This window comes from Alternaria postmessia, assembly GCF_024291825.1.
Source record: "Alternaria postmessia strain BMP 2775 chromosome Unknown scaffold_10, whole genome shotgun sequence".
NCBI classification, from domain to species: Eukaryota; Fungi; Ascomycota; class Dothideomycetes; order Pleosporales; family Pleosporaceae; genus Alternaria; species Alternaria postmessia.
The window spans coordinates 256,945-274,425 of NW_026260083.1; the positions used below are offsets into that span (position 1 = coordinate 256,945).

Sequence of the window (17,481 nt, forward strand, 5' to 3'; positions counted from 1 at the left end):
TGGATTCCGGCAATAACTTTCCCATAGGAAGTAGGAACCCGCAGCCAAACATTCAATGTACCGGCACTTGGTCTAGCTTCGAAATTGTTCGTGGAAGCATGTCTACGGAAGAACTTCATTGGTCTGTCATTTGACTTAATGACCCACAGTGTCATATCTGACAGGCCATGCCCCACATTTACTCCAGCTGCGACAGGACTGAGCGCTCCCGGGTTTCATATTCTAGAGAACCACCGTGGTGATATTTATCAAGCTTTCATTTCCTGAGACAAGATGGGGTCACATGCGACTACTATCAGGGCGGATGCGAGTTGAGCAGCGTGTGGTGTGCCTGGATGTAAATGACCGTTTTCACCCCGCGGCAAAAGTCGACTCGAAACTGGTCAAAACGCAGTCATCGGTGAGCATTGATATGGCCCATGCGTAATTCACATGCTAGATCAGTCACCAACTAGTGAGGCGAATCCTTACCAGAAGGACGAATTCCGAAAGATGCATCGCATCGAAGCTCCTCGAAGTCAACGCTTGACAACGAATAGAGCCGGCAGAGAATGCAATATCAGAACATATCCTTGCAATAGCATTCTGTGCTGACTCGAGATCTCAGTTACCCACAATGGCTTGGCGGGATCGTGATCTCGTTTCGGGCACACCCTTTTCGTCTCCTGCACCTGCATGTGTCTGATTCTGATACCCAGGCTTAGCGGACGTCGGACCAAATCGGTCTAATGCGCTCTCGCCGATTCGGTTTCTTGCTTAAGCGACATAGTACACCATCCAGTGTGCTGGGTCAGATGCATTAAGAGTATCGCATCGTACGACACTCGACGCAAGGTGCCAGTTGTGTTTCGAGATCCTCGCCTCTTCGAGCCAGCGCCTTGTCTATTGTCGGGCAGTTACTCCAATTAGTACATGATCATCCCACCCATCATACTGGTTAAGGAGTCCGCGAGGCGTGCGATTTTCGCCGGCACGACGCGGAAAAAAGTAACGTTTCTTGTCCCGCGGATTCAGGGTCCGCGTGGCACAAATCAGCCTCTTTTGGCGACCTGCATCAAGCAATGGTCGATCGAAATATAGAGCATTCCTTCTCTCGGTTTGACTGGGGACGTTATCGCCGAGCGAACCTATAAGCGGTCAAAGAGATTCCCTATTGCCTGCTTGAGGAAGTCATTGGCGAAAGAGATGTCGGTTTTAGGACTGCCCTACCTTACTGACAGTTGTCGGCAGATAGACTGCGATCCTGCAGTCGGACGGGAGGAGATTCGTAGGCCATGGCTCTCCCGGGCGAGTACAAACGCGACATTGCGTCGAGAGTCTACAGATGCGCACGAGTCCCTTGACGGTGTTGCTGGGCGCTTGCGCCTCAGTGGCAGAAGTTGAGGCGCTCCTGCATGTACTGACTGAAAACGCAAGGGTCGCTTCGGACTTCCTCATGACCAATTCCGCCACACGACTGCAGGCCACTTACACTCTTGTAAAGATGTCCCTGCCCTTGCTGCTCTTTGAGGGGGTGACCACAAGGGTCGCAAAAGACTCAACAGCACCAGATCTTTGCTCGCTCAATTGATTCAAGCAGCTCAATGTCTTCTGCTGGTCTGACGGGATCAAATGTAAGCGCTCTTGGCAAGAAATTCTGCTTATCGTATAGAGTGTAGTCGTACGAAAAGGGCAACGGAATGCACAAACAAAAGGACCGATTCTTATGAGCATCATGCTAAGCTCGATAGCAGACTAAAGGACATCGTTGCATGCTGCAGATTGTGGCACTTGTCTGCATGCTAACAGTCCAACGGTGTGGTTCTGATGTACCGGTTATCGTGAGAATCGCGGCTTGGCTTCAGATCTCTAGACTGAAACAGGGTCAAGCATGCTAGATGTAAGGCATAGAAGCCATGGTCGCGCATCTCAGAGGATCTTGTGTTCGCATGCAAGCGCTCAACTTGCGAGATCTATGACGACATTGATCTTCCCCTCCTAAGGGGACAGATCGGATTCGTCGCAATATTAAGTCCTTGCCCCCTCAGATTTCAGTACTTCTGGTATTAGCTCGAAGGACACCCGTGGTTCCTTGAGCTTCGCATGGCAAGCTCCCGACGCCTCATCTCATGCGAGATGGCCCTGTCGCTTCACCTTGATTTTCCAGAATGCGAACCCGAAATGTAGATCTCTGGATCCTCCCGCGTCGGCAAGCGGCGGCTTCTCCACCACAGATCATTCGCTATTTTTTGGCGATATTGAGTGACACTATTCCCGTGGGAAAGGTCCGTTAAGTAAGCACAGACGGACGCCTCACTGATATAGGGCGTCCTCTGGTCCAAATGGGTGATTAACGTTTGGGAGCAGCGCTACACTTGTCACGAAACGCTCTTTTCGGCACGTTACGCTACCAGAGAAGATAGCCAGATTCTGCGCAGCCAAATTAGCGCCTGTTAAAGCGGCAGATGTTCTCGAGATCGACGAGTAAGATAGAGTTCGACTACACCTGCCAAGCTCAGACGAGTTCGCGCCACGAAATCGCCTCGGCACACAACGGGATGATAACGTTGCCATCACAGTTGTAGCCTCAAAGGAGACCTCTTCACAGGTGTAGAGGACTGGTATCTGTTGCTCAGCAACCCTGTCCACAGACACCTGAGGCCTTGTGACAGCAGTATCAACTTTTGAAAAGACGTATCGCCAGCGCACACAACACATTCATCCGAGACCTGGGGCGCTCGCGACCAGGCGATATTGATCTTCGCGCCGGGCTTGCTTTTTTCGTAAAATCGCCTATCGAGTGGGTTCTCGTACGACGTGGCGTGTGGGATATCAAACGCTATTAGGGCGTTTCGGGCTGCCCTGCAGTAAGAGGCTTACTAGCTTCCACGACTCGCACGTGATAAATTGGTGGATTGCGAAGTTATCTGATGGCTGGCGGAGACAGAGTGTCGATTCTGCACTAGTAGGGGCGGGTCGCCTGGTTCCGCGATCAGCTAGGTCGAGGCTACATAGCAGTCCCAAACCGCTAACTTCCTGGCTTCGGATCATGCGCCTACTGACGTACCAGGTCAAAAAAGGACGGCCAAAAGCGGCTACACGCCGTGTCTGTGATGGCGGAACGTCTCTGCCAGAGGAGGCCCTAGGGAGATGCTGATCAGCAAGGCTGTATTGACATGGACGCCGCGATCAGCCGCACGAGGAAAGTGGAAAAGATGCCCAAAGACTCCACAAGATAGACCGAGGTATAGCGGAGTAGCCAGCTCAGCAAAAACTGGTACGCCATTTCTCCTGACGTCTATCTCCGTCACTCGAGGTACTATGGCGCTTGCGAAATTAGCCTCCGCGAGCCTGGATCAACTAATGCTGGACTACTTTCGGGGCCTTGACCGAAAGCCAGATTTCTTTTGTTCTATGCACACACGTTGATTTGGGGTCTGCGTTCTAGAACGGTTCAAGGGTACCATAGGAGACTATCCACGTCTCAATCACAACTACACTGCTCACCATCCAGGTAGCGGTGAGCTCGGTGCTTTTTTGCCTCGATCAGCACGGCTAGATTGACCGCCGTTGTGCTTGGGTTGGGTAGCACGGCTAGAAGGACAATCTTCCGTTATTGTGTGTTGTCAAGACCCTCATCATAATTCGGGAGACGACTGATCCGGAGCTTCAGAGAGTTTACTGTGATTAATGCGTTCACTAGTAATCCTTGAGGTTTTACCATCATCCGTTGGTTAAAGGTCGATCGCATTTGCATCACTCACAGCTAGGTGTAGGTTTCTATCGAATTTTGATCTACATAGACAGAGAGTGAATCGTTGCGGATCGAGGCTACTCGGGAAAAACCAGTGGCAACCAGAGTGATGAAAATGCGCACCCGCTATGCTGCCTCAGGAGACGCCTTTGCCGACATTGAAACCTGGAAGGATAAAGCACTATGCTAGCCTCCCCCAAGTTCTCTGTCGAAGGTCTCGAAGTTTATAACAATAGTACAACGACTGTCAAAAAAAAATGCTTGGTTGCTCCAGACTGCAGTCCCTACGAACATGTGACAAGTCAGTGTCTGATTGGATCAGCTGAGGTAGTCGAGCGGGCTGAGTCGAGTACAGAGACAAGTACATTGATGCCAGTGGTTAGTACTGTATCAATCAGTACCATTATCTCTACACGATACCACTATCTTTATTTATTTGGTCCTCTGATGCCGATTGCATATTCAGAGTTAACAGGTACTGGCTAACCTTTTTCAGTTCCCAGGCCAAAAACATAACAGAGTAAGTTACTTTGACAGAAATAACGCCCAGTATTTTTTCACAAATGTTCTCTGTCAACATATTATTTCCATGGGTTACATTATCTGCGGTCGCTGTTAATAACTCGCAGCGTTGGTCTGTTCTCTTTAGTCATTGCGCCCAATTTATCCTGTCTTTTATCTGCAAGACTGCGACACCAACAGCTTTCTGTATTTACGCAACTCCAGCCCGTCTTCCACATTGCTCAGAAAGGCATGTCCGAGCTCTGATGCTGTAATACCAGTGAAGCTTGCTGCTGCTAAGGTCTTTTGAGCCCGTTTCAAAAGCGCAATGTACAAAAGCACCTGTTGAGGATTCTTGAGGCCAATGGCTTTAGAAGTAAAGGCTTCGGTTATGATGGTGTGCTAGCAAGCAAGGTATACACTGTTTCTTACTCCAGGAATCAAACTAGCTAACCTTTTCCCCATAGCTGCAATAGGTATGGGATGCTACCTACTTGGTACTGTAGTTTCGAGTACTTGTTCCGTGTTTTAAGATACCAAGGCGGTTCAGTATGGGGATGCGCTGTATTGTGAGAGCTCGAAGAAAGGTACGACTGGTGATAAACAAGCAAACGCCATCTCACTGAACCAACTTGAGACCTTTGTCTACCAATTAGTCTCAATCCAAAGTTCAGTGTGCGATGGAATATATTTCGGGCATGGTAGCGAGGATTGACGAGGCAGACGCTGCAGCTGTGGGTGGGCGCTACTACCACGGTACGGTATAGTGCATGGCGTAGGCGCCGAAGCGGCGGGAGATCGTCCAGGGCCCATCTGTCATCTCAGATCTGCCACATGTCACAGTGAAGATGTAGATGCAAATGTTTGACGGCTTGACAATGTTCCGATTGCAGCGACGCGACGGCTGAGATGCAGCATCTCATTTAGCGACGGCGCTGGCTTTGATGAGGTGCAGCAGGAGTCATGCGGCTACGACAGGGGTTCCAGGTCTGCTGTTTGGCAACCCGCCTCGATTCCCTTGACGATGCATGGCAAAGGTCGCGCAAAAGGGCGTCTCGCTCACAGGGCTAAGTGCAAATGCTGTGGGCAAGACTGTGGGCAAGGCACGATGCTCGAGGGTGTGGTCGCACGGAAAGGCCAGCCTTACAGTGCTTGACCTAGCCGATTCAGTGAGGCTTACGGCTAGCGCCCGTCTCCAGGAGCGAGATCATACGACTTGTCGAACCACCCCATCACACTGCCAGAGACGCACACAATCACAACCCCGGCCCAGTAGGACGATTTCTGCATGCGATTCCAGTAGCTGCTGTTCGGCCGTACACGCACTTCCCGTAGCGCAGCAAATCCCGGTGCTCACGAGTCCGATCTGCCGCCCGCATTCGCGTCGTGAGCCTGCGAAGGAGTGGCATGATTTCCATATTGTGCATGTCCAAGTAGTCGGTAAGAGAAACTCCTTCCTTCTCTGCCAAAGCCCATTCTCTGCATACACAACCCATCTTGTTGTTGTTGTTGTTGCTGTTGTCGCAGCCAGCAGCCCGCCGCCCCAATGGCTTCTGACCCGTACGGCAGCCCCGACGATGGGCTGGAGTTGGAGCGAATCGCCGTGCGTGACGCAGTGCTTTTGCTAGCCTCTGCTCTCTGTGCTAACATGTTCGCGCACCTCAGGTCGGACCCTACTGCGTGTTTGACGACTTCAGACTCCCTCCCAGTCCCGCGCCCATCGATCCGCCTGTCCCCGACGAGGACCGGCACACGGCCAAGATGGAAGATCCCCTGCTCTCGAGCGACTTCCCCTTTGCCAGCATGCGCGCTCCGTGGCTCACCACCGCCGGCGACGACATGACGCTCACGGCTCCCGCTGACGACATGACCAACTGGAACGAGTGGATGCAGTACGATCCCGCCCAAGCGTCTCAGAACACCCAGAATGTCGACCCCAAGCCCGCGAATCCGCAGGGGCCTGCCGCATATCTCAGCCCCGATCAGCAAACCTCGCCCCATTCCCTCTCCCACCAACAGTCCCAACCGCTGCAGTCCAGCACCGTACCCACGACCGCTCCCATGTTTTCCCACGCACATGCTGTCCCCTTCACCTTTGGCCAGGCCGCCGACGTACCTCCGGCCTTTGACTTCAATGGCAATGCCATGAGCTCCCCGCTTACCGCTGACATGCAGCAACAAAACGCCTTTTATGCCTCTCACCAATGGCAGCAGCAACAGCAACAGCAACACCAGCAGCAACAACTAGCTGACAACGCTCTCTTCTCGCCCACGCAGTACGACCAGAACGGCTTCGTCGCACCACAACCACCAGCCTCGACGCCCAGTCTCCACCATAGCCCAAACTCTCTGAGCAACGGACGAGCCAGCTCAACCTCGTCGCATTCGTCACCAGAGCCTGTCACGACCAATGTACGAAAGAGGAAGTCACTGGCTGACTCCGAGGAGCTCGACGACGATGCGCCCTCAAGTAAGAAGGGAGGACCACCCAAGAAGACTGCACACAACATGATTGAGAAGCGCTATCGGACCAATCTCAACGACAAGATTGCTGCTCTTCGCGATAGTAAGTCACTCTTCAACCCGTCTCTCGACACTTGCGCTAATCCATGAGAAAGGTGTACCCAGTCTTCGCGTCATGTCACGGCCGAACGGTACCGAAGAAGACGATGACCCCGAGGATCTTGAAGGTCTCACACCCGCACACAAGCTCAACAAAGCCACTGTACTCTCCAAGGCCACAGAGTATATCCGACATCTGGAAAAGCGCAACAAACGTCTACAAGATGAGGTCAACACCTTGAAAGGACGGGTAGAGAGCTACGAAAAGATGGCCATATCGGGTCCCATAACCTTACATGGCACTGTGGGCACACCTGATGGCTCAAGATTCCATAAAGATCCTTTCACGCCCACACACGGCATGCCAATGTCGGGACCGCCACAAGGAATGATTCCAGTTCCTGACAACATAAGTGCTCTCCAGCGCGGTCTCCCACCACAACAGCACTATGCACCTGCATACCCGCCAGGATACGGCGGTCGCCCAGCAGTTGCCGCGCCCATGGTCAACGGCCGGCGCAATGGTGCCATGATGGGCAAGCTCATGGTCGGATCTCTCGCGGGCCTGATGATACTTGAAGGACTCGTAGAGCGGGAGCAGTCGCAAGAAGAGCCAGCTGGTCGTGGTCTCTTCGCTCTGCCCGTCAACCTCGCTAGCATTCTTGCTCCTCGCGTTTCTCTAGGCGTATCCACAGCTCAGATCCCCATGGCCAAGCTTCTTTTAGTCTTCTTTGCTTTCTTCTACCTTGCTGCACCATTGCTCGACTTCAGATCGAAACCGAAGAAGAAGTCACCTCCAGCTATCCTCTTGACACCCGCACCGTCATTGGCCTCACCTGTAGAAGTACGTCGCAAGGCATGGCTCACTGCAATTCAAACTGTCTGGGTTCCACAACACAATTTCATCTTAGAGCTTGCTGCCTTGGGCTTGAAAACACTTAAGCTCAGCATGCGTAGGCTTGTTGGCTGGGAGGGATATGCATATCTTACTGGCATTACCAAAGAACAAGAGGCAGCTCGTGTCAAAGCCTGGGAAATTGCCTTGGATGCTCAGCTTACAGGCGGCGACGCTGAGATCAGCAAGAGCCGTTTGGTACTTACCTTGATCGCCTCTGGCACCCTACCAGATACACCAGCAAGGCTCATGCTCAAGGCTTTGCATCTTCGAATCGTGCTTTGGGAACTTGGAAACGCAGGTCATGGCTCGTGGTGGTTACTCAACGACCTGAGCGCAAAACTGGCACGAAGCTACTGGAACATGGCGCGAAGCGAGCACCGTATTGCTACCAACATGTCGAAACAGAACAGCGAAGCTCAGCCGTTACCAGAACATCTCGCAGCACTCATTGAGAGGGAGTGCGACGATGTGCTTGTTCCTGCGGTTGTGCAGCGGGCATACAACCTGGCTTGGAATAAGCCAAGCGCAGAACAGACAGTCGTAGATACCTCCATGGATGCTGTTGTCGAGGACTTCGCCATCTGCTCGCCTTTGGATGCTCTTGCCGCCTGGTACTCTAGCCTTGTACTGAACAAAGGACTTGCAGCCACGCTTGGTGCGAAAAACAGCTCGTCCAAGGACAATGTCGTTACCGACCTAGCACTTGCTCTCCAAGCTGCCCCTCCCAATTCACAAGCTCAGCTACGTGCACTAGTTGCTCAAGCTGTTGTACTAGACGACGATCGCAACAATCGCATTGCAGCAGCAATGGAAGCTCTTCATCTCCCAAACCTGCAGATGCTGGCTTCATCAATATCGTCGGCAATGGCTTCGTCGCAATCGATGTGCGCAAAGCACTTACTTTGGCCAAGTGCCTCTCTCTGGCCGCCTCCTCAAATCCCGAAGCCCGCCGCCGCGCCATCTTCGTCGTCAACAACACGTATCTTCCCGAATGCACAACTACACTCCTCAGTTTTGTCGCTGGTCACAAAGTTCTCACGCAATTTATGGCTGACGAAAAATTGAAGAAGGAGACTAGCTGCGGTCTAGAGCGCACTGCTAGCTCCCTTCGCATGTGGATCGGTCACGACACTGGTAAGAGGAGCGGACTGAGCAACAAGGTTCGATGTAAGATTGTGAATAGCTGCCTTGATGCGAGCAAGACTTTAGTTGGATTGGGAGAGAAGAAGAAGAAAAAGGAGGAGTCGGATGTGGACGACGGCTACGTCAGTGCCAGTGTCAAGGACGATTGAAGGTTTCGCGTTTTATGATCTGTTATGCGATCGGGTTGGTCTTTGAATTGGGAATCGGGAATGGGACGACATGGGATCCTCATATCTCACAGGCGTTTATATGGAGATATACACGGCATGGATATGCCTGACATACTGTTCATCATGTTCAAGAGGAATAGCGCATTCCGTCCTTTTACCGTTTTGTTGTTTCTTCATAAAGCTCGTATAGTGTAGAACACATGCTCTTAATGGCTTTATGCGATCGAACCTTGTTCGATGTTCTTCAAGTCCTCGTCCTCTCCATGTGACTTGATGGCAATGACTATGTATATTTGTAGGTACTAGTGTAGTGTATATATTCTTGAATACGACAGGACGCTGGCTTCGAGTGGCACTGTGAGCATGAATGTCTTCGTGCCGAACATAACAATGTTACAGGGCAAGGGATGTGGATGCAGATACTCGTGCATTTAGGTTGCTACATTTTTTTTTTACAAGTTGCACGTGCGTTCATGTTCATATCTCTACATCATTGATTCCTGACGCAGCCAGAGGCCCTCAAAAACGTCACAATGAGTAGCACTGATGATCCATCCTTGGCTATAATGACATGTTCAATCTGTTGGAGAAAAGCCATGGAAAGAGATACAAGAACGGATCCTATTCCCAGCATACCGCAAATGAGCAACACAACCGCCTCTTAACACGCTGCTGATACCAGAGAATCCATCAATCAGTGAGGAGCCCTGTTATGATGGTTAGTGATAGTACAGAGGAAATGAAAAAGTAGTGGTGCATACCACAGCCGAATAATGTGCAGGCGAACCAGCGCTCGTACTCTTCGGCATCTCTCCTAATGCTCCGTCACATGGTCGCGCACTGAACACCAGGGTTCTGCGGTATCTTGTCAAACTTGGGAGAGATGCTGCATCTAGACTTCCTGATCTTTGTACATGGCTTGTTGGTAGTGTTTGCTTTGGTCTGAGCGCAGATACGAATGGACAAAAACCAAGTTCTTATGGCTTCAAGAGAGGTGGCTGATGCAAGGTCTTCTTCTGCATGTTTGGGTGATGGTAGATCGGAGAGCAAGTATGTGGGTTTCATGGCGCTCTTCACTAGGATGTTGAGAGTGCGGATGGCGAAACTGAAGATGATCATCTTGATGAGAAGGCAGACATCAGAGGGCTGAGCCAGCAGCATTGTGAGAATTCTGATCATTACGTTGCTGTCCTTGAGAGGTTGCGACTATGTCTTCGGACCTCGTCGTTTTGGAATCGCCAGGAATGTTCGGATGAAGGGTTGTGAATAGTCGAGTGTGCTGCGACGATAACTGACAAAGTGCGAGTAGACGGTAACAGTGCTTTTGTTGAGAAACGAGGGGAGATAGATATCTGGATATATAGACACAAGCGGTTGGATACGAGCTGTCTGTCTACCTGCTTACCATTGTCATGGCTTGCCATTGTTCTCTAGGAACGACACAACATAAGAAGTGAGGTTTTGTTGGATTAAAAGCTGCTGCCTACTCGCTTCTGGTGCTATTACGCTAACATGACTGTGAATTTACTCTCACTCTACTTTCGCGATCGCAATGGTGACGCTATACACTTTAGAGGCGAGAAATCATTGCGACACCAAATGTTTAATATCATTGTCGAAATTGGACACGAAGAACAGAAACGAGGCCGATAATGCATATAATTTATTTTCATAGGTGAAGGGGAAGCGTTAGGGATAATAGCTATCTTGAGCAGTAAAGTCATGTCACTGCTACCAGTCTCGTGCTACTCTCAACTAAACACTCACCAAAGCTGGGTACATATATCAATAAGTTCGTAAGACATATATTACTATACTATTTACACACCAATGACCAGCATTTCATCTACTACCATCGATACCATCGTCAAATATTTACACCCAGCCCTCGTCCCTCTTTTTAAGATATTTCATCTCGTATATTACACTTCGTCAACGTATCATCGACATGCTTAGTTGCCCTTGCCAAGGCCTCCGAGAAGACCAGCCAGACCAGCAGCGGCACCGTTGGCCTTACCCTTGCCCTTGCCCTTTGTGTTCGCCGTTGCCGCATCACCCGCCTGAGCACCCAAAACGTTCTTGGGGTTAGTTCCAGCATTGTTGTTCAGCACCTGTCCGCCGCTGATACCACCCCTGGGGGAGACATTGTTGTTGGCCTGAGCAGCCTTGTTCTGGTACTGGGTCACGGCTTGAGCGTTGGGTGGGTTGATGACCATGACCATGCCTTGCTGGCAATGCTGGGCTTGAGAACAGTAGATGTACATAGGCTGGTTGTCGGTGATGGGAACCATGAACATGGGGGTGTTTCCAGCTTGGCGGTTGTTGTTGCGGTTGCGACCGTTGCCAGCGTTGCCACCACCGTTACCGTTTGGAGAACCGTTGGGGTTACCAGGGATGGGTTGGAAGTCGGAGAAGATTGCGTTCTGCTGAGGTTGGCAAGGGGTGTTTGCGTCCGAGGAAGCTACACTGTGGTTCTGCGAGGATTGTGTTAGTATGTGATGTGACGTGGATGGATAGACAAAGACTGGCGTACCTGGCTGACGAAGTTGAAAGCGACCATGTCACCAGGCTGGGCCGTGATGGAGTTGGGTGTAAACTGGAACTTGTTGTTGGCAGCCACGGTGACCGTCATGGTGGCAGCGGATACTGTCAAGCTCTGGGCCAAAGCCGCGAGTACGATGTTGGAGAAGAGCATGTTGAAGTTGGGGTGGTATAGGATTAAGAGAGATGGGAATTATGAGTAAGAATGGGGATTAGTGAATATACTGATTAGGATATCGATGGTAGTAGAAGATGGGAAATGCACTGCAGATCTGATCCTTAGGAGACACGCCGCACTGAGGCTCACTATATACTCTGCATCTTTGTGCCTTGTAGCCTTCCTCGCTCCGTCAATTGCGCCACAAACACCGAAAAAACGGATGATGAAGCTGGCCGAAACCGTTTGCCTGATGTTCGCGACGGTTAGGAAGAAACTGGACAGCAAGATCTATAAGAGTAGGTGCTGTCAGATGTTTCGTGCCGAGTATCATGCCAAGTCCCAAACATGCGGAAACACTACTAGTGGGTCTCGTGAAGGTCCGCTCAACACGACTGGATGTTTGCTTGGGCGAGTGCAAGCAATAGAGTCTGTCTCTTGTTTTGCACGTTCCAGATGGTGTGGGACCCTAAAGCAGTCAAACGATCTCGGGTTGTCCATCATCCGTCTGCAAACTTGTAGTACTTATTGAACAGCGACCACCCCCTCGTGTGCTCACGACATGTTACCTCTTTTTCACTGATGCGCACTTTCCCCTTTACCTAGACTACATTCAGACTTCTACAAGCCCTTCCGAGTCTGGCTCTTCTCTTTGTTGCATGATGCGGATCATGCTTTCTGAATATATTGCGCCGAGCGTGCACAGGGCGATAGATGATGAGTCACCTTCTCAAATTTCCACTTTGTCATGGTAGTATTTATATGAGAGGGACCAAATAGACGCAGTACCAACTCACGAGATGCAATAGCAACGATTCCGTGGTTTAAGACGATTCATCGCGGTAAGTGCTAAAGACGAGGATCGGTGGTCCGCAGAATATGTATCCGAGAAGCTTGGAACGCGTTCGAAACATGTAGCCTTGCAGCACCAGAGTCTCCTACTTTGGACGGCGTCGACGATCGTGTCCGTGAAACAGAGCTGCACAAGCGCGTCCTAGTTTAGCGCTGATGGTGCGTAAGCTGACAGTTTGGTGAGGATGCTCGTCTGCGCGACTCGAGTAAGGATATTAAGTTTGAAGCATTACTGTACCACTGGAAATACGATACCTCACACACACTGCGCAAACATGCTTCGCAATGTCCATAGTAGTTGGTTGTGCGCCTCATTCTTGCCTTTGTTCTGCGCTTCTGAACGGAACCATGCGCCCCACAAAATTGTTGCCGCTGTGTTCCGGTCCAGAGTGGATGCGCAGTTCTGATGTGCTTCTTTTCGAAGAAAAGAATCGGCTGGTTCGGTCGTATGCAGTAAGTTACTGCCCGCTAAAGATGGCGGCCCTGACCCGAACGGCTGCCAGTACAGCACCGGTATCGTGCCGAATAGCTCTGATGCTAGATTCAATAGTCGCATTACCCAAACGGTAGCGGCATCTGACGTCGCACAGGAGGCGGAAGAGGCGTAGCTGGCAAGTGAGATGCTTGGGACGACATCCAGGTGTTGGGTAAGAGCGTGTCGATGCAAAGACGCGGTTAACCCCCCGCACGCGAATGAAGATCAGCGTTCGAGCATGGCCCTGACAGCGGACTTCGGAATCCCAGAGTGTCGGCGGCCCAAACGCTAGTCGACGATAACGAGAGCATGTTTCACGCTTTCGAGTATGGCTTGGCAGGCGTTCCTGCAGGGAGTGTGTAGCGAAATGAGGGAGCGACAGTTTCAGACCGAGACAGCAGGGTAGACCCGGGACGACACGGCAGGCGACAGCGACGACGGGGTCGCACGAGCAGTTGCACGAGTCGATGGAAAGACCGCGGAAGCCGACGCGTGTAAAAAGGTGGAAAAAAAGGGACTGGATTGCGAGGCTAGCGGCAACCCACCGAGAATTTGTCTGGATCTGCACTGGAAAGCGTGACCTGACAGCCAGGTCCGGGGTCGGCACACCAGCAAGCATGCTCCTCCCGCACGACATGCATTGCAGATTGCGCGTAGGAAGATGCGGACATTTGCAAGATGACTGCTGACAGGTGATTTGCGCTGCGTGGTGCAGGGCTTCGAAGCCATTCATGCGCACGCCGCGCTGGCCGTGGTTGAGCACGAGGGAGGACGGCACACCAATGCATTTGCAGAGACAGAGATGGAGCGGATGAACAGGTGGTGGTGGGTATATTTAGGCGCAGTGTGCGTGGCTGAAGGGCTGCGGTGGCCTCGATGGCGCTGGCCAGTAGCAGTGGGCAGGCGCGTAGCCGCCGTTGGTGACTACTGAGACGCTACGAACGACTGGCCGACATGGCGTAGATAGACGCTATCGATGCAGTGGATCACGTCTTGCGGTGTGCTCGTGGGCAGCGCGCCCGAGCAATGAGAAGACGTCTAACGCTGTTTCGGTGGTTCTGTTTGCCAGTCGCTCTTGCCATGCTGGGCCCGCTGCGAAGGAAGGCACTGTGGGCTGCGAGGAAGGGGACGGTCGTGGCGTCGGGCAGGAGCGCTCCAGGGCCCTCGCCAGGTGCGGCAGGAGCGACCATCCCGTTCATCCTCAGCACCTGAAACCCAAGAGGACACCGAACGCTTTGTATACAGTGGCAGCACTCAACTCTACGCATGGCATCGTCTACGCATCAAAGCGAGCCCTCTCACACAAGGGCATTCGCACGCAGGAACGGCCCAAGCTCAGTTATTACGCATCAGGCCCAGCGTTTCAAGCGTGCGTCCAGGTCTGCAGCGTGTCCAGGGGGGCTGCATTGGGCTAGGCTCGATGCAGGGTCGCTGCCACAGGTCCCCGTCACTTATAGCGCTCGCATTCGTCCATGGCTCTCTGCTCCTCCGCTGCTCGTCACTTTTCTCTCCTGGCCCCTCCAACTCGCCCTTTCCTCTCTACCTCTCTCCCTTCGCTCTCTTCGACAACACAGTGCCGCTTCTGCATCTTCTACCTGCTCCCCCAGTTGGACCAGCTTATCCCCCGCCTAATCTGAGATTGTGCGAGCGCGCCAGTCCCGTCGCTCCTCCGAGAGAAGAAGAGCTCGCCAGCCGACGCATCAACCACCAGCTTGTCTGCCCTTGATCTCGTCACTGCCTGTTCGTGTATCCAACATCATAAAATTATCTTCGCCCGTCTGCTTCGCGTCTCTGTCTGTTGGACCGCGCCTTCCCGCTGCAACCACTCGATCCTTCCGATAGCAGAACCCTCAACGACCTAGCGACCCAAGAACTTGTTAATAGCTCCAACTACATTGCCCATCGGCCGGTTTTCGATAACAACTCTACCTTACAACCCCGATCTGTACGATCCTTAATCCCGTAATCGCCAGCCAATCCGCACTTCTGCCTTGCAGCAAACGTCTTCGGCTTTCTGTCTGCGCCAGCACTCCCTCTTCCGGCCTTCTTCGATTCTGTATCTTTCCCGTGTGCGCTCAGCATACTCCTTGTTGCACTCTTACCCTTTCTTCGCAACTCTTCTTAGACCACCACAATGAGCATGGACGCTGGCGGTCTTGCTCAAATGACCTACAACAACTTCCAATCCCAGGGCGGCTTCGGCGGCCCCACCTCGAGCTTTGCGTCTCGTGGCAAGGGTGCTCAGCTTAAGCGTCTCAGCGTCGCTTCGCCGCCCAAGGTTGCTTCCATCGCCGAGGACTCGGTTGCGACTCCTCGCACCAGCCGCTCCCATCTTCTGGCCGGCCTCCGCACCGCCCCCAAGACGCCCACGTCTGCCCAACCCCCTGCCTCGGCTCCTTATTCGCAGCGCCAGCACAACGTTGGCAACAACAATGTCAACCGCTCCTCGAGGCAGTTCAACGGTGCAAACCAGGGCCCCCAGACTGCCATCGGCTCTGGATTCAGCGGTGTGAACCAGTACCAGCAGCAACAGCAGCAGCAGCAACAGCAGCCCGACTTCTACAACCAGGTCCTCGCCCCTCCCCAATTCGAGTTCGATGACGGCGAGATGGATCCCAATGTCGCGGCTCAGCTGTTGGCTACCGAGCTGTACCTCGCCCAGAGGCAGCAGCAGCTCCAGCAGCAACTCCTTGCTCTGACAACCCAGCAGTTCGGCAACATGAACATGAGCGGTGGACAGCAGTACCCCAACACGCCATACACCCCCCAGATGAACGCATATGGTCAGCAGTTTGGAAACACTGCTGCCATCCAGGAGACCAACCAGCCCGGCGTCTACCTAGTCTTCAACCAGATGACTGGCCAGTACCAGTATGTTGTGGACCCGAACTACCAGCAAGACAACGGCGACATACAGGCTCAGAACGGTATGCCGGGCTTGTCGCACTCGCCTCCTCCGCCAACTCCTCGCTTCGCTCCATCGCCGCCCAAGGTTGACACTCCGGTACTCCATGTGTCTCCTCCTAACGAGAGCAACCCCAGCCCGTGGGGTTCGCGCAGCACGTCTCCGCCAAAGAAGTCCAACACTCCCCCTCAGGATGTTGTACCGCTCCCCCCACCATCTGCTAACGCTTTCCGTCGAGGACACAAGAAGAACTTGTCTTCTCTTGCTGTTGACGGCAAGGCTGAAGAGGGACCTCGTTCTGCCTTTGCTCGCCCTGTTGGCTTCCCTGCTACCCCGATGACAGGTACATTCGGCCCTGGTCAAGCACGTGCTGGAGAGCACCCAGTACGTCAGCCTCGCAACCCTCCTTCCATCGAGGAACTCAAGGAGCGCCCCACTACCAAGCATGAGGGTAGCAAGAACTTTGCTACTCGTCAACGTCGCCAGGCTGTGGGCAACCTTGTGCGAGCTGGCATTGGCCGTCGTGCTCACCGCACTAGCAGTGGAAGCGCCTCACCTGACAGCGACCACTTCCCTTCATCTGACAATGACTCGGACAGCGTTCGCAGCGGTGGAAGCGGTAGCCTTTCGGGAAGGCCGAGCATCGGTAGCCTTCGTGCTGTTGCCAATGGCGCCATTGGATCGGAGCGCAAGGCTTCCAAGGAGCGATCCCGCGACAACTCCATCAACCGCTCCTACACTGCCAACAGCGTTAGCAGCGATGACGGTGCTTCCATCGGAGGCGGTCTGGTCGACATCCGTCCCGAGGAGAACGGCCAACGCCGAGGCATGCCCAAGCTTGTTCTCACCAGCGCTGAGAAGCGCAAGAGCACTGTGTTCTAGGCTTTCAACTATGGATTGGAAAGAAAAACTGGGAAATTCATTCCCTTGTGCATATTACTGTGGCGCTCTTCGGACGCCTTCTGTTACGGCCCATTACGAACCTTTCCTTGCTTGTTAGTTCATTTGTTTTTTGCACTTGACTAAGGTCACTTTTGCCATCTTTCGAATATCACGATTACCCTTCGTCTCTTACCCATTGGGAAGATCTTCTTTTCCACCCCTTCTTGTTTCCCAGACTCTTATGCGAACTGCTTTTAATGAGCACGGTGGGAAGGCTCTATGGTTTTTGGCCCGGCGATTTGGACGGGCGAGTTGGGATATGCTTCATGGACGTGAGCTCGATTGCCTGTGGCTAGAGCTCATTGCCTTCTTTGGGCTTCTGTTTTGTGTTACCATTGTTTGTTGGAGATTGTGTGCTTTTGACCAATCCGTTCGCTACCGCTGCGGCCTGGGTGGCAAGGCGATGCAAAGAGAAGAGTGAATCATGTAGGATGAGATACCTAAATGCAATCACACTCGCTTTCGAAATATGCTTCAATCTGATTGTGAAGTGAGGCCATCATTATACGGTTTGGGGTCGCTTTTGCCAGCAACGGATACATGACGCTTCGCAACAGACCATGTGTGCCTGCGAATCAGCTAGCAAAATCATGAGTCGAGTT

At 52.6% G+C, this 17,481-nt stretch overlaps 4 protein-coding genes across 4 annotated transcripts; 2 read left to right on the top strand and 2 right to left on the bottom strand.

Annotated features, from left to right (window-relative positions):
* Positions 1-5,780: 5,780 nt before the first annotated feature.
* On the top strand, positions 5,781-8,986 carry J4E82_002545 (uncharacterized protein; the record flags this gene model as incomplete). Its single annotated transcript, XM_051728844.1, has 4 exons — positions 5,781-5,837; positions 5,900-6,800; positions 6,853-8,439; positions 8,532-8,986. The coding sequence occupies 4 exons, from the start codon at positions 5,781-5,783 to the stop codon at positions 8,984-8,986; spliced, it is 3,000 nt and encodes a 999-aa protein (XP_051591362.1).
* An 846-nt stretch (positions 8,987-9,832) lies between these two features.
* Positions 9,833-10,421, bottom strand: J4E82_002546 (uncharacterized protein; the record flags this gene model as incomplete). Its single annotated transcript, XM_051728845.1, has 2 exons — positions 9,833-10,213; positions 10,413-10,421. The coding sequence occupies 2 exons, from the start codon at positions 10,419-10,421 to the stop codon at positions 9,833-9,835; spliced, it is 390 nt and encodes a 129-aa protein (XP_051591363.1).
* A 538-nt stretch (positions 10,422-10,959) lies between these two features.
* Positions 10,960-11,702, bottom strand: J4E82_002547 (uncharacterized protein; the record flags this gene model as incomplete). Its single annotated transcript, XM_051728846.1, has 2 exons — positions 10,960-11,481; positions 11,541-11,702. The coding sequence occupies 2 exons, from the start codon at positions 11,700-11,702 to the stop codon at positions 10,960-10,962; spliced, it is 684 nt and encodes a 227-aa protein (XP_051591364.1).
* Positions 11,703-15,166: 3,464 nt separating this feature from the next.
* On the top strand, positions 15,167-16,819 carry J4E82_002548 (uncharacterized protein; the record flags this gene model as incomplete). The annotated part of the gene is made up of 1 exon (XM_051728847.1): positions 15,167-16,819. One exon carries the CDS (start codon positions 15,167-15,169, stop codon positions 16,817-16,819), a length of 1,653 nt encoding a protein of 550 aa, XP_051591365.1.
* Between the last annotated feature and the right edge of the window lie 662 nt (positions 16,820-17,481).